At 34.9% G+C, this 21,537-nt stretch overlaps 11 protein-coding genes across 11 annotated transcripts; 5 read left to right on the forward strand and 6 right to left on the reverse strand. All coding sequences in view use genetic code 12, as the record gives it.

Moving 5' to 3' along the window:
- Positions 1 to 53: 53 nt before the first annotated feature.
- Positions 54 to 4,208, reverse strand: DASC09_038070 (uncharacterized protein; the record flags this gene model as incomplete). Its single annotated transcript, XM_064997406.1, has 1 exon — positions 54 to 4,208. One exon carries the CDS (start codon positions 4,206 to 4,208, stop codon positions 54 to 56), a length of 4,155 nt encoding a protein of 1,384 aa, XP_064853478.1.
- Positions 4,209 to 4,336: 128 nt separating this feature from the next.
- CAP2 (F-actin-capping protein subunit beta) lies at positions 4,337 to 5,275 on the forward strand (the record flags this gene model as incomplete). The annotated part of the gene is made up of 1 exon (XM_064997407.1): positions 4,337 to 5,275. One exon carries the CDS (start codon positions 4,337 to 4,339, stop codon positions 5,273 to 5,275), a length of 939 nt encoding a protein of 312 aa, XP_064853479.1.
- Positions 5,276 to 5,727: 452 nt separating this feature from the next.
- Positions 5,728 to 6,741, forward strand: CKA1 (casein kinase 2 catalytic subunit CKA1; the record flags this gene model as incomplete). Its single annotated transcript, XM_064997408.1, has 1 exon — positions 5,728 to 6,741. The coding sequence occupies one exon, from the start codon at positions 5,728 to 5,730 to the stop codon at positions 6,739 to 6,741; it is 1,014 nt and encodes a 337-aa protein (XP_064853480.1).
- A 473-nt stretch (positions 6,742 to 7,214) lies between these two features.
- DASC09_038100 (uncharacterized protein) lies at positions 7,215 to 8,617 on the reverse strand (the record flags this gene model as incomplete). Its single annotated transcript, XM_064997409.1, has 2 exons — positions 7,215 to 8,528; positions 8,609 to 8,617. 2 exons carry the CDS (start codon positions 8,615 to 8,617, stop codon positions 7,215 to 7,217), a joined length of 1,323 nt encoding a protein of 440 aa, XP_064853481.1.
- Positions 8,618 to 9,103: 486 nt separating this feature from the next.
- Positions 9,104 to 10,756, forward strand: SPO73 (Spo73p; the record flags this gene model as incomplete). Its single annotated transcript, XM_064997410.1, has 1 exon — positions 9,104 to 10,756. One exon carries the CDS (start codon positions 9,104 to 9,106, stop codon positions 10,754 to 10,756), a length of 1,653 nt encoding a protein of 550 aa, XP_064853482.1.
- A 470-nt stretch (positions 10,757 to 11,226) lies between these two features.
- Positions 11,227 to 13,492, reverse strand: NOT3 (CCR4-NOT core subunit NOT3; the record flags this gene model as incomplete). Its single annotated transcript, XM_064997411.1, has 3 exons — positions 11,227 to 13,050; positions 13,187 to 13,298; positions 13,470 to 13,492. The coding sequence occupies 3 exons, from the start codon at positions 13,490 to 13,492 to the stop codon at positions 11,227 to 11,229; spliced, it is 1,959 nt and encodes a 652-aa protein (XP_064853483.1).
- Positions 13,493 to 13,808: 316 nt separating this feature from the next.
- DASC09_038130 (uncharacterized protein) lies at positions 13,809 to 15,629 on the reverse strand (the record flags this gene model as incomplete). The annotated part of the gene is made up of 1 exon (XM_064997412.1): positions 13,809 to 15,629. One exon carries the CDS (start codon positions 15,627 to 15,629, stop codon positions 13,809 to 13,811), a length of 1,821 nt encoding a protein of 606 aa, XP_064853484.1.
- A 694-nt stretch (positions 15,630 to 16,323) lies between these two features.
- BIM1 (microtubule-binding protein BIM1) lies at positions 16,324 to 17,415 on the forward strand (the record flags this gene model as incomplete). The annotated part of the gene is made up of 1 exon (XM_064997413.1): positions 16,324 to 17,415. One exon carries the CDS (start codon positions 16,324 to 16,326, stop codon positions 17,413 to 17,415), a length of 1,092 nt encoding a protein of 363 aa, XP_064853485.1.
- A 247-nt stretch (positions 17,416 to 17,662) lies between these two features.
- On the reverse strand, positions 17,663 to 18,279 carry DASC09_038150 (uncharacterized protein; the record flags this gene model as incomplete). Its single annotated transcript, XM_064997414.1, has 2 exons — positions 17,663 to 18,175; positions 18,247 to 18,279. The coding sequence occupies 2 exons, from the start codon at positions 18,277 to 18,279 to the stop codon at positions 17,663 to 17,665; spliced, it is 546 nt and encodes a 181-aa protein (XP_064853486.1).
- A 487-nt stretch (positions 18,280 to 18,766) lies between these two features.
- Positions 18,767 to 19,339, reverse strand: FRQ1 (frequenin; the record flags this gene model as incomplete). Its single annotated transcript, XM_064997415.1, has 1 exon — positions 18,767 to 19,339. The coding sequence occupies one exon, from the start codon at positions 19,337 to 19,339 to the stop codon at positions 18,767 to 18,769; it is 573 nt and encodes a 190-aa protein (XP_064853487.1).
- Positions 19,340 to 19,638: 299 nt separating this feature from the next.
- DASC09_038170 (FluC/FEX family fluoride channel) lies at positions 19,639 to 20,715 on the forward strand (the record flags this gene model as incomplete). The annotated part of the gene is made up of 1 exon (XM_064997416.1): positions 19,639 to 20,715. The coding sequence occupies one exon, from the start codon at positions 19,639 to 19,641 to the stop codon at positions 20,713 to 20,715; it is 1,077 nt and encodes a 358-aa protein (XP_064853488.1).
- Positions 20,716 to 21,537: the final 822 nt, after the last annotated feature.

The following is a 21,537-nucleotide window of genomic DNA, read 5'->3' on the forward strand; positions in this document are numbered from 1 at the left end:
AATTTACAATGCCAAAATTTAATCTAAACATAAGATAATATATTGTACATAATTTACTTATTCAATTTCTCAATTGTCATGTCATACACGTATTTCCCAAACTCCTCAATGTTCTTGAAGGATTTGGAATTGTTTTTATCCACCATACTCACTTCCTCTCTCTTTGATTTATCACTAAACAACTCGCCAGTGACAATATCCAAATGATTCCCATCTGGTTCCCTCCTCACTAATTTAGAAATCATTTGTTTTAATTCTGGGTCAACTGCGGTACTGAGTAATTTTGCATTGCCCAAAACATATAATCCAAGTTTGGCCCGCGATAATGCCACTGTCATTCTTTTGATGTCTCTAATATATCCTAATCTTTTAGTCCTAACAATGGATAAGATAACATAATCGGCTTCTCTGCCTTGATAATTATCAACGGTGCTCACTTCAGGATGCCCAAACGTAAACCCTTCAAAATCATCTTGGGAACCTTCTTTAGACTTACCACATCTTTGTTTTAAAATATCTTCAATAAGGAATTTCTGACCAGCGTACATTGTCAAAATAACAATCTTTTCCTTTGGATATCCTAAAAGCCTCATATAAGAATACAAAGACACTGCGTATTCTGCTTCCCCCAAATTTTGATAAAAATTAGGCGTTGGTTCTAGTTCTCCCTTGCCTTGAAACTTATCAACGTCAATGAGCTGGTAAACTCTTCCAAAGCCTGGGTTGGCGTAGGTAAAATCATCAGTTTTCATGTTCGGCAACGTGTTTATTTTCATGGAGCTGGTTTCATAAACATGACTGTAAAGGTCACAAAGGGATTCTCTTGATCTTCCTTGATCAGAAAGTTGGATCGTAGGAACTCCCATCTTGCAAAAAATCTCAAACAAAGAATGGTTGAAATTACTATAATCACTCAAAACTTTGTTTTGAATAATCGGAGAGTTCTGCTTATAATCACCAATCAAAATAAATCTTTTTAATGAATTAGAAGAAGATCCTGTTAAGGCTAATGGCAAAAAGGATTCTAGTTCCGTTAATTGCCCTGCTTCTTCGATTATTATGGTATCAAACTCAACACCAAGCTCCCTGAATTCCTTGAGTCTCATTGCCAAATGAGTAGCTGTCATTGCCACGACTTTAGCCTGCTTCACTAGCATGTAGTTTGATCTTTCTTTAGAACTCCTCAATACTTCGAAAGGTCTATAAGATTGTAGTTTTTCAAATAATGTTGCAACACATCCGTAATAATAAGCAGCCTCGGAGACATTTTCTTTGAACTCAGCACTTTCATCAAACAAATTTGCAGTTTTAAACTCTTCGTGCAAAAATTTCTTAAATGGAAATTTGTTAATTAGAACTTCATTAGAATTAGGATTCTCTTTCAATTCATATAAGAAACTTTTCCAGAGCCTCTTGATATACACGTTAAAGAAAAGCAAAGAAGTCTCGCAACTATTGCCATGGTACCCTTCAATGGATAAAGATTCCGAAAGTTTATTGACTTTATCAAGGAGTATTGGTATATCATTAAGAGCGTTTTCTACTCTACCAAATTTGCTGAATGATTCCTCATCCTTGTCACCATACAAATATTGCCCGCCATGACCTAATCGTAACAAATGTTGGCCATCAATAGTTCCTAAATCATTGATCTTAGTGAATATATGGTTCAAACCGTGGTTACTGTGAGTTATGATCAATGTCTTTTCAAAACTGAAATTTTGAACTATACTGGAAACAATTTGTGTGGCCACATCAGTTTTGCCAGTGCCTGGCGGTCCTAAAATTAATGTGAGACCCGGGGACAATCCAGAAATAATGGCATCCACTTGACTTTTTGTGAAATGAACTAATGGTCTAAAGTCTAGTTTTCCTTGTCTTCCTGAGATTAGTTGATTATAATTGTGGGCCTTAAATGGTAAAACGTTGACTTTCTTTTGGTCCCCATTTCCAAAGTCGAGCATGAAAGGTGGTTCAATAGACGGATCATCTGAAGGCTTTTCTGATGTTTTTCTCTTCTTATTCGAAGCATCACCGCCATATTGTGTAGAAATTTCATAATTAGGCAAGCATTCTTTCAAATGATCGAAGGAGTCAAAAACATGACTGAAATCTAAAATCGAAGCGCGACGATGTTGATTCTTATAAGATTCACCAGTAGGATCACCGTACCCTAACAAAATATCGGCAATCCAATTAGGTAGGTTTATTTCCGAAGATAATAAAGCTCTGACACTTTCTAAAATCATACAGAAATTATTTTCCTTTTTTTTTCTTCTAATGATTGCGTTGAAGGTACCATATAATTCTTTATCATCATTATTAAACACATATGGATCCATATTGACATAAAGTCTTCTATATTTGTTATTTCTAGGATTTTCATTTTGATTCTCCATTTTGCTCTCTTTCAAAGGTTGACCATGTCCATCGAGTAATTCAATCACGGTAGCGGATACCATATGTTTAATACCATACTTCTCCAAATAGTTTTTTGGATTCTTAGAAGGCTCTTCCAAACTCACAAGGAACACCACTTCATCCTTACTTAGACTGTCCCACTCTTCGGCAAAGTTTCTAGGCAATTTGTGATAGTGAAACTGAACCTCAGCTTTAACATAAGATGGATGCTTAGACTCAATTGACACAGGAGAGACGTCTAATATCTCTAAAGGTTTTATTTTTAAAGCATATTTACTAGTCCCTGCAAAATGCCAATTATCCCCTTCAATATTCTTATTAGATTTCTTGACCTTTAACCTATTGATAACATTTTCAATGTCATTTCTAATTTGATAGAATGATTCCTGGCAGTATAAATGGAAATTTCTGTTAAGAAAATCATTGAAACTTAAGTACTGAGAGCCTAATTTATATAAAGGCCTTGATAAAATCTCAGTTCCAGCATCCTCATCGAAAAGTAAAAAGTTCTTTAAGATATCTCTTTCTGTTGGCAAATAAACCTGGTGTTTATTAATGGATGAAAAACAGACTTGTCCGATGAACTTAAAATAAATTGATTCAATCATCAAAGACATGTCTTTTGGTAATTGGCAGGTATCAATGCCCAACTTTCGAGAGAATTCCATTACTTCTTCGAGAGATAAATCATTAAAGTATGTATGAAAAATATCATTATCAGTAATCTCAGACAATGAAGAGTGTGTCAATCCTTTAAGACGATCTGGCATAAATACATGTGCAACCTGTTTTAGTGTCTCGATTAGTTCATAAGCAGACTTGTTTAGATCCTCTGTTTTGTTCAATCCACTAAAGTCATCTATTGGGAAGTAAATGAACTCTTTTAAAAGATTTAGCAGCTCCATGTAAAATGAATTGCTTTTATTCAACCGCTCATCTCTGTAAGTTGCAGATGACTGGATTGTTGCCATCAAATTCATCTCTTTCAATATTGTGTTTGCAAATCTTCTTGTCGGAAGCTGAGAGATAATATCTATAAGTAGACAAAACACGCTATTATTGTATTCTATCATATCTTCATGAGAAATTCCTTTGGATCTGGCGCTAAATAGTAACTTTTGGTAATTATCGATGAATGAATAGAACCAGGTTCTTTGGAAATTTAACTCTGATTTATCCTGGGCTTTAGCCAATTTCTTTTCTAAAGAGTTGTAACTTTTCTTGAGGAATGGGTATTGATTTAATAGCTGTTCAGCATTGGCTAAGTTAGAGAACAAGCCGATCGAGAAAAATGGTGCTATTTGTTTGCGGATTGCTGCATTGTCCAAATTATTCACTAACAAATCAACAAAAGATATCAAGTATTTCAAATTAAAAATGTCTTTTGGGAGGATTGACGGCTGTAAAGATATTGAGAGTAATAACATAAACACTCTTTTTACCAAAATCTTGAATTTCATTGCATCATCAATTACTGACCAAATTGGGACTTCTATTAGAGATTTTAATTTAAAAATTAATGCTATCGAGATTATATGATCATTTGTTGAATCTTCCAGTACATTTTCCCATAAATATAATTCCAAATAGTTTACTGAGTCTAATATGGATGCAACAGATTTCAAATTGCATTTCTTAGAAATTATTAGCGATCTGGTAGACTTCAAAATATTATGGATCAATTTTGTATCAAGCTTCCTCTGTTTCTTCACATTTATCCAAACCTGAGACTTCGAAACTATCTCATCTTCGAATTTTTCCAGCCCATCTTTCTTCTTCGAAATCATTTTGATCTTTTATGGGTAACTTCAAGAAACCCCATCGAATTATTTTGGAAATTTATGTAAAAACAAAATAAAATAAAAAAAAAAAAAAAAAGTGCATTACACGTGATTAAAATCTACATTCAAAAAGAATGTTGACGTCTCAACAGCTATTATTAACCTCAAGCAGTTATTTGAACGGTCTCAAAACCATTTTTATCAACACAAATACTTCCGCAATGTCTGAAGATTCTTATGCTGCCTCTATAGATCTCTTGCGAAGATTGGATCCAAAAAATGTGTCAAGAAACTTGACTAACCTTTGTCGTTTAGTTCCTGATTTGGCCGATGAATTGTTGTCATCGGTTGATCAGCCATTGCAATATCGCAAGTGTGAGGAAAGTGGAGACAACTTTTTGATTTGTGATTACAACAGAGATGGTGACTCTTATAGATCTCCAAAATCAAACAATTATTATCCACCACTCTCCGGTGAGGACGCGGAATTGGCACCAAAACCTTTGAATGACCTCCGTGAGCTCGAAGTGTTTGCTAATGACTCCTTTGATATTTATAGGGACTTATATTACGAAGGTGGCATCTCTTCAGTTTATATGTGGAACCCAAATGATTATGAGGATGAAACTGACATCAATGATATCACCAATGGTTTTGCTGCTGCGGTTTTATTCAAGAAGGAATCGGATGTTTCAAGTTCTATTTGGGATAGTATTCATGTGATCAATGCAGAGAAAATCTCCCCAGAAACCTTCATTTACACTTTAACTACTACAATCATCATGAGTATGGAAGACAGCGACGCCGAACAAGGTATCTCATTGAGTTTATCTGGTAGCTTGACTAGACAATCAGAAAAGAAGGCTGCTGCCAAAAGTTATATTGACCACATCACAAACATGGGTACTTTGGTTGAGGATATGGAATCCAAGTTAAGAAATATGATACAGGAGGTCTATTTCAGCAAGACTAGAGATGTGGTGGGTGATTTGAGAACTATTAACAAAGTTTCCAACTTGTACAACGAAAAAAGTATGCAGAGCGAGGTCATCAAAGGCATACAGGGCCGCTGAGCACATAATTTGTTATTAATATTAATATTGTTATTGATTTTTCCATTTTTTTTTTTTGCAGCAAGCGGTTACCAGTTATTTCAATTGTCAAGGCAGGGCTAGAACCCTGGAACTATTGTTGTAGTCTATTGTAAAGCTTATCAACAAGTAATTCCGGTATTATCACGTGCTTCCGGTGTTTGCAGAACGCAAAAATTTTTTTTCTTTGACACCCAAAAAAAAAAGAGAAAAAAGACGTGGTGATGGCCTTCTTCATTAGTCTGTGATTGTATCTCGATATAAGTTTCAGAAACTAGTGCTATATTTGTTATTTGTTATCGATATACTCTCAATATTCAATTTTTGTCTATCAAAATTCTTGCTTTGGTGAACAATAGAAAGTAATAGAGCTAATAAAAGCAAAAAGGTTATTGTGAGGCGGGAAATTAATCTAATATAAATATAGAAGGAAAATGGGAGATAATGAAGAACTTTTTATCTCAAAAGTTTATGCTGATGTCAACACATCAAAGCCACAATCATATTGGGACTATGATAATGTCAGCATAGTTTGGAGAAGTCAGGAAAAATACGAGATCGTCAAGAAAGTTGGACGTGGTAAATATTCAGAAGTCTTCCAGGGAGTGGAGACGCCATCTGGTAGAAGGGTGGTCATCAAGGTTTTGAAACCAGTAAAGAGAAAGAAGATCAAGCGTGAAATCAAGATCCTACAAAACTTGATTAATGGCCCAAATATCATTGACCTAGTCGACGTGGTAAGAGACCCAATATCTAAAACACCAGCATTGATTTTTGAAGAAGTTAGAAACATTGACTTCAGAACATTATATCCAAAGTTCACTGATTACGACATAAGATATTATATGTATGAATTATTGAAGGCCTTGGATTACTCACATTCCATGGGTATAATGCACAGAGATGTCAAACCACATAACGTTATGATTGACCACGAGAAAAAGAGCTTAAGATTGATTGACTGGGGTTTAGCTGAATTTTACCATGCAGGTACAGAATACAATGTCCGAGTGGCTTCAAGATACTTTAAAGGGCCAGAATTGTTGGTGGATTATAGACACTATGACTACTCACTTGACTTGTGGTCCTACGGTGCGATGTTGGCATCCATGATTTTCAAAAGAGAACCATTTTTCCACGGTAAGTCCAACACTGATCAATTAGTTCAAATTGCAAGAATCTTAGGAACTGATGATTTAGAGAAATATCTCGAGAAATATTCCATTGAATTGGGAGCAGAATATGAAGACTTGGGGCAATATTCCAAAAGACCATGGAGCAGATTTGTAAACGCTAACAACAAGCAATTTTTGTCACCAGAAGCTATTGACTTTGTCGACCATTTGTTACGTTATGATCATCGTGAAAGATTGACAGCCAAAGAAGCAATGGCTCATGATTACTTCAAGCCTGTGCGTGAAGCTGAATCCAAAAATAAAAAAAAATGAATTGAATAAATCTATATAGATAAATTTGCTCATATTTTTTTTTAAAGTTTTTTGTTGCTTGTTTTTTAGTTTCAGAAATAACATTTTAGTTTTGGCCTTATGAATCATTTACTTTTTCTTCTTTTTCTTTTTTTTTTTTCTTGTTCATTTATTGTTAATGTTTTTTTCCAATTTTTTTTTTTCTTTTTTTTTTTTTAAGTGATCTTTTATTGCTGCTAAGGTATATTTATTATTTGACACTTTTTGTGTTGTATTTTAGAATTACAATTCACAAAGAAGAAAGAAAAGGTCACTAGAAAGAAAGCTACGGTGTTATTAATTATCTCTTCTCGTTTTATTATTATTTCTTCACATCCTTATTCACTTTAATTTTATCAATGTATATATTAGTCATAGCCAGCAATATGATGTTGTGAATTTTAATATTTTTATTAGAAAACCGCCAACAATTCGATTTTTAGAAAAATATGTCTTCAACAAGTCTTCCATTTTTCATCTAAAAACAATTCCCAATCTATAGCGTTGAATGAAGACAAAATTTTGGCATTGTTGAGAACCAAAAGGTGAGCCAAAAGTTTCCTTCTGAATGTTCGAAGCTGTTTGAATGATAACGCAGCTGTTTTATCGTCGTTTGAAAGTCTGGTGACCAATTTATTTTCCAAGATGCAATCAATTAGGATTTTGAGAATCTCAAGCATCACCATAATAACAAATTCAAATCCTGCAGGGTCAACTTTTGTGGAGTCACCAGCGGCGATACTGAAATGATATTTGTCTAAAAAATTTAATAGCAAAATCTTGTGCCTAGAGTCACTTTTAGTGAACTGAAGAAAAGAAATTTTAAATATTTTGAAGAATGGTTGGTGCCGTTGTTTATGCTTCTTGAAGATAGCTTTAAAATCGCCAGGCCGTTCATGTAAAGACTTCTTAAACCTATCCTCTTTTGGGAAAGAATTATGGAATATAATGATCATCACTAAGTATTCAAGTTTAACACAATTATCGACAAACATTTGAAATATTAACTTCCCGCAAAATTCAGGGTCGCAGCTCATGGCGCTCTTTAGAAATTGGGCATAAATTCTGAGCATCATAGTGCTTTTCAAATGACAACCAAGTAAAGAACGATTACCATTATTCCTCTCACTCTTCTTTCTATTGAAGATATTTCGCTTATTTTTTAGTGTTGCCAAAAGTGCTTTAAAAAATAATTCATCAAATTGCCTAAAATTCGTCATTTTGGCGCCTTTACTAATAGGATCCTCTCGGAATTTAAACTTGAACAAGGAGTTTATAGACATTAAAAAATTGATCAAAAACTTGGATAGTAACTTTGAAAGCCTGTAGTTTTTATCTAACAAGGACCCAGTAGTATCATCTGAGGTTTCCTGGTACTCGCCATGTATTATGGGATTTGATGCCAAAAAGTAAAACACTTCAAAGATCTTAAGAAATTGACGGAATGTTAGATGTGGGTTAATAGAATGACATATTTCTGAATTTTCAAAGTTCAATATGGACTGATAATTGTAATAGTATATTCCTAAAATTTCTAAAGCATCTTTGTATTTTCTTGAGTGTATTAAATTATTTGAAAGTTTTGACTTTCTCACAGAATTGAGAATTGGGAGCTCGTCAGACGGTTCTTTAATAGAGAATTTATCTATTCTTGGATTGATATCAATAAGCTTATCATTCAATACCGAATATTGCTCCACTAGTGTAGATTCATTTGATAAACTGAAGGATTGTGACGGTTCTTTATTGGGTTGGCTCTCCAAGCGTTGCTTGATGAGTTCTGGAAAATTATGGTTGGTATTACTATTTATTTGATTTTCAAAGCCAGAATAAAGTGTCGGTCACTTACCAATCGCATTATTAGAATCTCTATTCTCTGAAGGTAGTTGTTTGAGAGTTGCTAAGGACTAAAAAATAGTTAGCGCTAATCATCCAAATCAGTATCAGGCATATAACAACAACACATACGATCGCTAGATATAATTGAAATTTTGTCTCTAAATCAATAAGATCCATTTTATCTCGTGTTTATAAAAGGTTTTGAATGGGAATCAGTAAGAATCAACTAATAATAAAAAACGAGGAAGAAAATTGTGAGCTTCTGACGTTATTATCAACGTTGGGCTTGTTTGACCCATGATTATGGGTCTATTGTAATTCATAGAAAAAAAAAAAAAAAAAAGGTAAGCAAGGCAGTTGTCATCATGGTTTTTTTTATATTAAGGGCTAGCGGTCAATAAAATATCACAAAACTGACATTGAAGGCCGAAGATTTCCAAATTGAAGAGGCTCAAAATAGAAAACAAATAAATAAAAAGAAAGGGAGAGATTAAAAAAGAAGTCAATGCCTTCAAAAGCCAATGTAAAGAAGAGGTTCTCTAAAGCGGCTGTTCTTGATGAAGGTGACCTCATATTATTGAATGATGATAGAAACTACATTGATTTAAACAGCAGTTCGTTCCCTGTTAATGTTTCTACTTCAACTAGTAGTGACCTCAGCAGAAATAATGAGCTAAAAGAGGATCACGAAATCGGATTGAGTTATAATATTAGTATCCATCGCACTAATAGCGGCAATGAGTCTGAACAAGATTTTGATCCTCAATCTTTGCCAGCAATATTACTAGAGAATAACAGTCATGACATTATTCAAGACTCAAAATCCAGAACAGATGGTAGCATTTCCCCTGCTTCTGATAATGGAACTGAGCCTAAAGTAACATTATCCAAGAAACGGTCAATTATGCGATGGGCCCTGAAGGACTACAATTCATCTTTGAAAAAACTTGACATTATTTCAGCACATCAACAGCAACGAGAAAACAAGTTGAAGTGTCAAAATTTTCAAGATGAGTCTGCGACAAAGCATCGGTGCAAAATATTTAAATTTTTAGGCAAAAAAACTAGTAATCGTCTATCTTTTGCCTTGCCTGACTTCAAGCTCCAGGAAATCGAAAAATTGATTACCGTACTAGATAATTTTGACAAAAGTTTTGGAGCGGCGGAGCAACAAGAAAAATCTGTCTCCAAAAAAGCATCGTTTGAAAGCTCATCATTATTGTCGGGACGATCTTTCCCTGATATTGAATCCAGATTTCAAGAGTATCATTCTCGAAATTTAGATATTGGCGCAAAAGTACGGCAGTCTTTGGAAATGAGTGAATTGTCGGACTTGTCTTATGATTTAATCATTGAGCATGAAAGAGGTTTAATCTTATTTGGCTATCCTCTCTTCAGTAAAAATACATTGGTGCAGCCCGTTGATCCTTATCCATTTATCAACCAATATAATAAGACTATTAACATTGCTCAAGATAGTGCGGCTGCTGGTTGTTTTGCTTACGATATGAAATTGTACCCAATTGATGCGAATAAATGGGAATGGAAATGGGATAAATGGTATGTGTTGATGCTAGACCATGATATCGACGATCAAGGCTGGATATACTCTGGGCTAACTTTTTCAAATCGACATTGGAGAGGCAAGTACCGATTCGGTAATAGTGTCAGAAAAAGATTCTGGATTAGAATCAAAGAAAAGAAATTGGGGAATTCATTATGTAAGGAAATCTTGTCAGTTTCATGCACCGGCAAAAATATCAATAAAGATGGAAGTGGACATCTTATGCCAAGCCCCTCTCATGCAACTAATATAGATAGCGGTAGTAACCCTTTCAGAGACATACAAAACTTTTTCGATGAACTCCATGGCTTTCGTTTAGACAGGCTAAAAATTGAGTTTATCATTGCAACCTTTTTCGATAATAACGCCTCACCTCATGTTCGAAATCTACGGCAACAATTGCTTGGTGACGAAAATTATTTTGAAGAAATGTTGAATAGTTTAGTATTTCCAGAATCCCTAAGGATTCTCAGAGATAAGTTTGTTACTGTGTCAACTAACCAAATTGAAAAAAATGATATTATGATCAATGACCAAAGTGACAGCGTTGGCGGTTTAGCAACGGCTTTTTTATTGAAGCTTGACTCCAGGTGAGGTTAACGAAAGCCAAATCCATTTCCAAACACACTCTGCACTGGTGTGTAATAGTTGTACTGTAGCGTCTCTAACTTTAAAATATCAGTGTTCAGGATTAATTAATATTCATTTTAAACAAAATAATGAGCACGCCTGATTAGGTTTTCTTTAGTATAGAATATACCTTTTCCGGAAAGAATTTGTGGAATGCACACTACGGATAAAAATAAAATGGGTAGGAAATTAGTAGAAACTTGACTTGTTTTATTATAAAACATAAAAGAGAGTATGTATTAGATGTAGAGTTAGTGACAGCCAAACCCAACAGTACAACCATTTACCCCGCCGCACTTTCTTTCACACTAATGGAAAGAGGCGTAAAAAGAAACCAAAAATAAATAAATAGTAATAATAATGAAAAAAAAAGAGGGAAATTACGAAAAACCAGTAAGGGTTGAGGAAGATACTAATGAAAATTATAAAAACATTCATAGATCAACCGGTGTCAATTGCGTCAAGTCTAATTGATAATTGGTCAACACTTTGACACTCCAGTTTCCAGCATCAAACACCTCGTAATTAGAGACTTCAAAGTTCTCACCAGAGGAGGAGGATGGGGCTGCTTTCAAAAACCAGAAAGCCTGGTTTTTATATAGTCTCCAGTTTTTCAAAAATAAACCCCTTTTGGCAATGTTTCTTTCGGATTCTGACAACCCATAATAGAAACCAAAGAATAGAATAAGAGGATCAGCTTTCGATAAAATCAAATCCAAGTCGATGATTTTGATTGGATTTTTACTGAAATCATAATTGAAAGTTGATCTAAATGCGTCCCATTCTGAGCTGAGTTTTAATATTTCATTTGGATGGAGCGTCAAATTAAGACCAAGTACCAAATCCTTTCTTGGGTTTACCATCAAGTCTTTACAGCTGGAAATGGTGCCATAATTCACAGCTGATGGAGTCTCTGATTGTTTCTTCCTCTTATTATCATTTCTAACTTGGATGAATGAATAGACAAAACTTTGCATACCTGGTGTAAGAGAAGCTACCAATGGATCTTTCGTGAGCTTAATTTCATTTGGAGATAATGGCTCTTGCTCCTGTTTCGTCACAATTTTATCTAGTTGGCTAGTAATTATGGTGTCAGTTGTTGCAGTTGATAGCATTGCTGGGGCGGTCGACTTTGGATCACTGGTGGCAGTGTCAGACAAAAGTTTTGAATTTTGAGAAGTGATCTTTGGAGATGACGATGATGATGATGATGATGATGTTGGCGCATTTTGAGGAATGATATTGAGTTCACCAATGATTGGTGGTTTAGATAAACTAATCGTTGTTTTGGATGGTATAGAAGTTGGAGATTGCTTCTGCTCAAGTTTCAGTGCTGATGTTGCTGCTGCATCAGCCCATTTCTTTTCATTGACTGGTCGGCTAGGGAGTGGAGCAGGCTTCAACAGCGTAGCAGATGGCGGTAGGCTTGTTAAAAACGTACTTGAATGAAGTGTTCCAGTAGTCTTTATTGTTGTTGATGATGACGACGAGGATGATGAAGTTGGTATTTTTTTCGTGATAGGAGGAGAAGCGGGACTTATGCTCCGTTTTACCATTGAATTTTTGCCATTGGAGTGCGATATCAGAGAAGAAGAATTGTGGTCAGTTTGAGTTTCTTCTTTATTATTTGAGTCGCCATTGATGATATCAAAGGCACTCTTGACATCATGGGCTAATACTTGGTCTCTTTCATCTAATCCTAGAGACTCATATATCGAATCATCAAACATGAAATCTGGATCTTGATTATTCTCAAGGAAATATTGGATATCTTCCTTCAATTCGCCAAGCGAGTCGGGCTCCAATTTTCCGTTTTGCAATAATCGCAATACAAGCTCGAGGTTTTCTTGATGTAATTTGAACATATCCATAGAATCATCTAATTCCGACTTTCTTTCCTGGTCCTTTGGCCCCATTCCCCCTTTCTTAGCCTTTCTACCACTTATCGAAAGTTTTGCGATTTCAGCTTCAATACCCTCCGTCTGTATCTGCATTTGATCTAAAACATCCTTGACATATTCTATCGTATCCTGTTTTGCTTTTTCCTCGGGTGATAGTTGCTCTGGCTGTGACAACCCTTCTTTCGAATAAGCCTTTGTCTTGGAATCTCTTTCTACCTGTTTGTACCTTTCCATTGCTGATTCCACAAGATGACGATACTTCAAAAGTGTGTCCTTATCCTTGACTTCATTAGACGTTTGCCATACTTTGATTTGTTCTCTCAACCTTTGAAGTTTCTTGATTTCTTTTTTCAAATCCTGGAATCATCGTTAGTAAGTATTCGTCAAGAATTGCCAATAATATGACTATGAGTATCTCATTTCTTGTTATTTTCAGAAACAGAGAGAAAAAAAAAAAAGAAGGAGATTGTACCAAAAAATCGTCTAAACTTACACTCTCTAGCTTATCTCGTTGCGTTTGATTCGTGCTCATTTCATGCCTGTCGTAAGATTCATTGAAGGAATCCATACCTTCGCTGATCTTCTTGAACACACGATCCACCTCCCTATAAGTATATTGTTAGTCACAATTCTTTCTCTTGTATAGCCGAACTCCCAAACCATTGAGTTCTTTCCTGAGTCTCCTAACTTGAAGAGCCAATTCTCGAGATGCCCGAAAAAAAAAAAAAAAAAAAACCTGGGGGTATCCGGAGAAAGAAAAATTCAAAAATCCATACTGTTGTAACTTTCTGTGGGCCATGGTATCTAGACTTTCTAACCGTTGAATTCCCTTGGTGTTATTGCTTGGTGTTAGTGGGTGGCTTGATCCTTATTATACTGTACTGTTTTTCAGTTTTTTTTAGTTTTTGTTTTTTTTTTTTCTCCATTTGTTAGCGTTTGGTTATGAAGGTTTTTTTTTTCCCTCTTAAGAAAATCGTTCACCAAAAAATCAATTTTCACTTTTTGGAGTGAGAGAAATTGACTGGCCGAGGAACATGCATCCGGACACCAGTTTATCCTATATTATATTATTTTATATTATATTATATTATTATATTAGTCTCATTATTATTATATTATATATCGTCGACTTCCGGCTTATGAGCTCTATGGGTAAGCAGATGATGGTGATCCAGACATATACAATACACCATGTATACCATCCCCATGGCCAAGTATACTACCGATAACCCAAATATCACTATAACACCGTATTGTAACATCTTTTCTATAGAATCAAAGCAATTATCTAGCAGTTGAAAGTTTAGGTCATTCAGTTGTAGGGGCTCCATAGAGTCAATAGACAGAAGAAGGGACATTGACCACTGTTGATGGTATTTCAACCTATTAGATACTAACCCCTTTTGATTCTTAACGTATAGAACCAATTCTTCAATGCTCGAGCTGCTAATACTAGCATTAATCGATACGAAATTTGACCCATTGTAGTACTTAGTGACGATTGCGTCAAATTTCTCCAGAAGCGAGCTCATCGATCCCAACATACTATCAAAATACACTTCGAAATTGTTTGCTAGTAATTGGGTAGTTTGGTTTTGGTAGCTTATAAACGCTGAATTCAAAGAATTTTGGTTAGTCTCAAATGTTTTATTAAATCCCATAGACTTCCTCGGAAAGAGTTCTTGTACCCACCAATCGCAAAGCCAAATTGAAGCACCGCACATTAATAAATCGCAAAGTTGTGATTCTGCACCAAAGATCCAATTTACAAGCCAGTAAACATACACTTCGTTCTCAATGTCGAAATATCTCTTTTTATGATATTGCCACTTCTGGAAAATTAAAATTAGTTTTTCAGCAACGAAATTCAGCAATGGATTAATGGTATGGTGAACGATTGCAAGATGATTACTGGTGAAGGAGACATCTTTTTTAACCGATTTGGCAAAATATTGTTCAAACTGGAATTGAAAAAATGAAAAAATGATATCAAGAACCACCATGGAGCCCATTAGAATGGCAAATACTATGGAGCGTCTTAATGATATCGAATGTATATTTGATTCCATACTGTCAGCAGAGCTTTTGTATTGGCTGGAATTCGTGTAATTTTTCCCTTCGAACAGAAAGTTTCTTATTCCTTGGAAAGTAGAATATAGAAGTTGGAATGATTGATTTAGTGCCTTGATATGATCGTCACATACTGCCGAGATATTGGCATATACTTCCATGCTTTGATTATTTATAGATTCGAGTTTGGTAATATTGGTATCATTTTCAATGAAGGATTCTAATGACGTGATATTTTCATTGCTAGATTTAGTTATCTTATTGAAAACTTCTCCAACCCAAGAATAATTTATCTCAAGACCTGAGAAATCTAAATTTGAATTCACCGACAAGACATTTTGCTTCAAAGAGTTTGCTAATGATACTATTGACTCATTCTGGGAGCTCAAATTATCTGATATTGAATTATTAGTGTCTTCAATCAAATACAGTATATTGCTGCTCAAGCTGCTGAAATGTTTGGAATAATCATTAGGATTAACATTCATCATTGCCGACTGTATGGATGAGTTTATAAGAACTATTTGGTTTGTTGTGATTCCATTTGTCGTATATAAAATATGATTTTGGAAAGATTGGGAATTCTGAATTATATCCTTATGAAATGCCACATCATTACTGTTCATGACATCCAATATCACTTGCTGGAATTCATTTGGCCGATTTTGGTTGTTATAGTTGACACTAGTTGTTAACGGAATAATCAGTTTCAAGAATAATGATACTGCGTTAGCAAATAAGAACGGAATGATTAGAAAAAATGCTTTGCTGCTTATCAAAGTGTGCAAAAGTCTTGCCCTCAAGCAAAGGTATGGAGTTGGATACGAAATATGATTTTCATTGGTGGTTTTTGATGAGTGGTACATTTTAATGTGTTAAAGATTCACGGAATGTTTTGATAATGAAACAAAAAAAAAAAATTTTCAAAAGTTTTGCGGATTTTATATCTGTGTCTCCTAGGAAATACCAGGTTCAGTGCTGAAGGGCAGCGCTGATACCCTTAAACTTGATGACTGTTTCATCGCATGTTCATCTCTATTATGCATTCTTCGTTTCCTAAACGCACGGTGCAAGAAGAAATTTTTGAGGAACTTTTTTCACTTTAAAATACATTTCTGAGAGAACGAGGCTCTGGGTTTCTGGACTCTTATAAATATAGGATTATTTTCAGTTTACAGGATCTGGTACCACATAGCAAAAATAATGTGGCAGTATAACAATCGTAAACGGAGAAATAGTCCCAACGGTCTGTCTGTGATGTTGAAACATTTGCATATCACGAGCGCATAAGCCAAAAAAGCAGGGAAAAAAAAAAAGTCAATATATGAAAATTAAAAACAAAACGGTTGAGATCCAATCTCGTTTGACGTTAAGACCCTACCAATTGCTCAAAATCAAGCTGCATTGTATATTTGTAAATATACCACAATAGCTCTGAATTGGAACCATAAGACACAAATAAGAATTGATACTTCATACATTCTTTTGGCAGTATCAAATCCTTAAGAGCATATTACAAGTCAAAACCACAACAACAAAAAAATACTATTACAATACCAAATGTCGATTAATCTTGGGGAGTCCCGGTCAGAACTTCTTCACTGGCTTAACAATTTTTTAGATCTTAACTACACCAAAGTCGAACAATGTGGGACCGGTGCTGCGTATTGTCAAATCCTTGATTCGATATACGGTGACGTTCCAATGAACAAGGTTAAATTCACAGTGCAGTTCGAATACGAGTATCTTCAAAACTATAAAGTTCTTCAATCAGCCTTCGCCAAGCATGGAATAGCCAAAGTTGTTTTGGTGGAGAAGCTTAGCAAGTGCAAACTTCAGGATAATTTGGAATTCTTGCAATGGTTGAAGAGGTTCTGGGCAGAAAATAAAGACGAAACACATTATGATCCAAACTCTAGAAGAAAAGCTCTACCAAAGAGCACAAGCAACTCCAGAACTGGAAGCTCTTTGAAACAATCCCGACCAGCAACAAGAACCACCAGTCTGGTAACTAATAACAAACCAACGATGGCTAAAAGAAACCTCCTGGGTATAAGGAATACCAACGCTAACCATGCTGCTTCTGCTTCTGCTACCACTACAAACGCTAGTCCAGTAAAGCCTTCATCAACAACCAGAACCCGTATGTTTGGCGCACCAGCCACTTCTAAACATAGTACAACAGCTACAAATGGTGGCCCAATAAGACCAAAGGCTGGCGTATCGGCACAACAAATGAAGTTACAGAAAGAATTGGAGAAAGAAATTGAGGAATTGCGTCAGGAATTGGCAGGAGTAACTGAGGAACTTGATGAGTACAAGGTTGCTGCGGAAGGATTGGAAACAGAACGTAATTTTTATTTCAACAAGTTGAGAGATATTGAGATTTTAAGCCAGGCCACCACCGACGATTTGTCAGAGCAAGCAGAACAACAGCATCAACAGCAGTTGAATGGAGATTTGACTAACGACGTTCTCAAAAACAATCAAAGCTTAATTGAATTCGTGGAAAAAGTGCAAGACATTTTATATTCTACAGAAGAAGGGTTCCAGGTGCCTGATCAAGTTGATGAAGAAGGAGAAGAGTTCATTGAGCAGGAAAATGATATCCTTGGTGAAGAGGAACCACTTGGTGATGATGAAAGTTTCTAAATGAAGCTTTAGTTGGAGAAAATGTTTATTCGTTTGCGTTTTATATTCATGCTTCATGCTCTCCATTAATGGTATCGGCATATTGTATTTTGCACTTATTCGTCATTATTCATTCAATCTGTTATCGTTTTTTTATCTTTTTTATTATTATTATTTATGTTGAAAATTTCTTGTTGGATAATGCTTTCTAATTGTTAACTTTTTGTTCGTGGATCTAAAAAGATATGAAAAATTATTTGTAGGTGCTTCAAGTTTTCTTCTTTTTCCCTCGTTTTTTGAACGATAATGAAGGTTTTTTATCAGTTTCCTCCTCCTCTAATATCTTGTTTAGATCAACAGATGAACTCTCTTTGATTTTAATTTCAAATTTATCTCCCTTGGTTGTTTTATTTTCCTCTATTGATTTCTCTTCCAGTTTTACCAATGTCGTAGTCTTATTTTTAACTGCTACCCATCCACTGATCACTGAGGTTTCTTTATTGTCTTTTTCATCATTATTGGGCTTCTGCTGGGCTTTGGCAAATTTTTTTGATCTAATTATTGTTGATTTTGAGTCTTCGTGCTCTCTTTTTTTCAGTGATCTGCCTTGTTCAAATGCCAATTCATTTTTAATCCTGTTAATTTCCCTTTCCGCTTGTGATTTCTCCTTATCTTCTTCTCTTTGCATTTTATGAAGACTATTTATTGCCCTAACAACACTGGATTTATGCTTATTTGATGCTTCATGGGTCTTCTTTCCAAGAGTGGAATCATCAACAAACTATCATGCATTAGTGATATGAGAACTGGTTACGTCTTTTAAAAAAAGAACGATAAAAGATAAAGACTCACTATACTGCACTTTGTGCACCAATATTTACCCATTCTTATTATTTCTTTGGGGGATATTATTATTATTACTTATTATTGTTTGCAAATATCAAAGAACTAAAAGAAGTACAAAAAAAAAAATGGAAAACATAAAAAAAAATATCTTTTGGGCCAAGTACCAAATCAGTGGGTCCTCCATCAAGAAGCCTACACATCTTCAACGAAAAGATTTCTATTGAAATGCCAAATGATCAATTTGAGTCATAATAAAGTATTAAAATGAAATTTGTATCAAAAAACCAGAGAGAGAAAAAATGCAAGAGAGAGGGGGAGAGAGAGGAAAAAAAAAAAAAAGAAATAATAAATAAAATAATAATAATAATAATAATAATAATAAACTAGAACATCAAAAAAGAAACATTAGCATAACCAAATATAGATTTTATTCCTCGCCATATCAAATCAAAGCAGAAACCAGATACTTTTGCAACAAACCTTGAAAAGTAAATTGAATGAATGGTAAAAATATCGAGAAAAATCTTCATACTAACCCACCATATAGATCTAACCCTCGTAGCACTTGGTTGTCCTTCTCACAAATCACTTTGAAATCATCCATGTCCAACATATCATTCACATCCTTATTAACTAATCCAAATATTTTCTTTGCTCGCAACTCCGGAGTGGCCTCGTCATTGTTCAATCTCACCATAGGTCCCACCATTTTATAGATTGCTACCAATACGTTCAACATTTCCTGGTAGTCAATTTTGTCATCACGATTCTGATCATATAGTTTATAAGACCACTCGAGTTTCTCATTTTTACTGCCTCGTGAGGTGATGGAAAGCACAATAATAAATTCTTTAAAATCGATCGACCCATTTTTATCTTTATCAAACACATTGAAGATATAATTAGCAAAGTCGGTTGGGTCTCCAAAGGGAAAAAACTGTTTGTATATCTTAAGAAATTCCGCATTGGTTAGTTGGCCTGATGGGCAATCTCTAAGAAACCCTTTGTACCATTGTTGAAGTTCTCGTTTATCGAAATATGTCGATTTTTTGAGCGATGATATTTCATCCTTTGATAATTTCGACGCTGTCTTTCCCATTGGAGATTATATGAGGGGGCGTATTATTGATAAGATCGACAAAGATACTGATCACTTTTATTCGTATATAGATATACCTATATGGGTATACTGTGAGAATTTATATTGGAAACTTGTGTCTCAACCTAAAACGAATTTCCCAGAAAAAACACAGTAATCCCATATTCGGTATTTGATGCCGGGTAATGTTTTTCATTGATTTGATTTTATTTTTTTTTTTTCGTTCCATTTCATTTAAGTTCCAACATACCTTCTCTATTATCTTGGCACACTTTCTCAGCTCAATATATATAACTCCCATGAACCAATCACGTCTATTCCTCGTGTTTTGCTTCTTCAGTGTCTTGGGGACCCTAACGCGTTTGGGAGTGACCCTTCTTTCACAATATCCAGGAACTTATCTTGCGGGAATAGTATGGTCGAATTTCACGGCATGCTTCCTTATGGGGACGTTTGTTCATTCCGCAAAGATTTGGAATTTGTTCTTACATCAAGATAATGGAACCGATGAGGTTCTATTAGAAGAAATTAAGGGCAAAAGCATAAATCGCAAAAAATACCACACTAAAAAAGACATTTATTTATTTACAGGGTTAACTACGGGGTACTGTGGGTCCTTCTCATCGTTCTCATCGCTCATTCTTGAATTGTTTTTATTAACTGCTAATGTTGATAGCACGGTTTATAAGTTTAGAAATCCTGCTTATGGGTTACTCCAATTTTTATCGATATTAATTACCCAGTTGACCATGTCATATGCGGGATTCAAGTATGGAAAACAATTGATTTTATATGTTGAGGAATATTGGTTACCAGAGTACTCATTCAGCCAGAAAGCAGTGAATATTTATCATATCTTGGAAATAGTTATTGAAGGTTTAGGGTTTGCATTTATGGTTGTTTCATTAGTATTGACGATTGTTGAAAAAACTTGGAGATCATGGACGTTTGCGTTTTTGTTTTCCCCGTTCGCATGTTATTTGAGATATTATCTCTCCAAGGTGCTCAATAATCCTCAGGGGGACAAATCAGGTATGACTTTTACCAAATTAGATTATTTGGGAACATTTGCCGCTAACATAATTGCTACTTTGGTGTTGGCGATCGTGACCCTTTTGTCGAGAGGTAAAACAATCCATACATCAAATCATTTAATCACCAATGTTTTAGATTGTCATGTTTTGACAGCAGTTGCCAATGGCTTCTGCGGGGTTCTTTCTACAGTGTCAACATTCATTGTGGAAGTCAATACCTTAAAGTTTGACAAAAGCTCATGGTATGTTTTTGTTAGTATCGGAGGTTCCTTCTGTTTGATGGTGTTGATTCTTGGTTCATACAATTGGAGGGTGGGGTTGTTGTCAGAACCTGTTTGCTAAAGAGGGAGAATTTCTAGAATTAGCCTTTTGAGAAAGGCACGTTGAAAACTTACAGATTTGTATCATCATGGAAACTTATAGATTTGGATGATCATAGAAAATTCATAGTTTTTAATAGTTAAATTGTATTACAGTGTTTTCATTTTTTATTCGTACCAACCACCGGAAATGTTCATACCAGTGGCAAAAAATAATTCATACCGACCCCCGGTATTTTTCGTACCACCGCAGCGGGATTTATTCAGACCATCTAAGAAAAATAGTTCATACTATTGCACTTCAATTATTCATACCAACAGTATATAAAATTCATATTAATTCCTTTCTTTTTTTTATGTGACTGGCTCTATAAGCCTCTAAGCTACTCAGTTTAAACAAATTATACTCATTTTTTCCATAATTCTGTGCTACTTTCTATAAAACCGGATATCTATAATAATATCAATAATATCACGTGATTACGGTTTTCAAGAAATGGGAACGAATGTATGGTAGGAGCTGTTCTCCATTTAAGATGATGAATTCCCACTTTTGACATTCAATTCGGTCTTTATATGATCACCAGATTACTTACAAAAAAAAGCATAAGATTTTACCATCAAAACTAAGTATGGACTTGAAAGCCAAGCTACTAACTGATGGGTATGTTGATGGCCTAGGTAATAGATTCTATGCTGAACCCAGTGAAATGACTTTAGAGTCTGAAATAGCACCAGTTGAAGCTTGCTTTAGTTACAGTGACTATAAGCATTTTGAAAAACCAGGTATCATGGATATCATGGAAATTGATCCTATTTTCGAAGAAGAAGAAAATGCCGAGAT

Source organism: Saccharomycopsis crataegensis (assembly GCF_037102585.1).
Source record: "Saccharomycopsis crataegensis DNA, jcf7180000000084, whole genome shotgun sequence".
NCBI lineage: Eukaryota > Fungi > Ascomycota > Saccharomycetes > Ascoideales > Saccharomycopsidaceae > Saccharomycopsis > Saccharomycopsis crataegensis.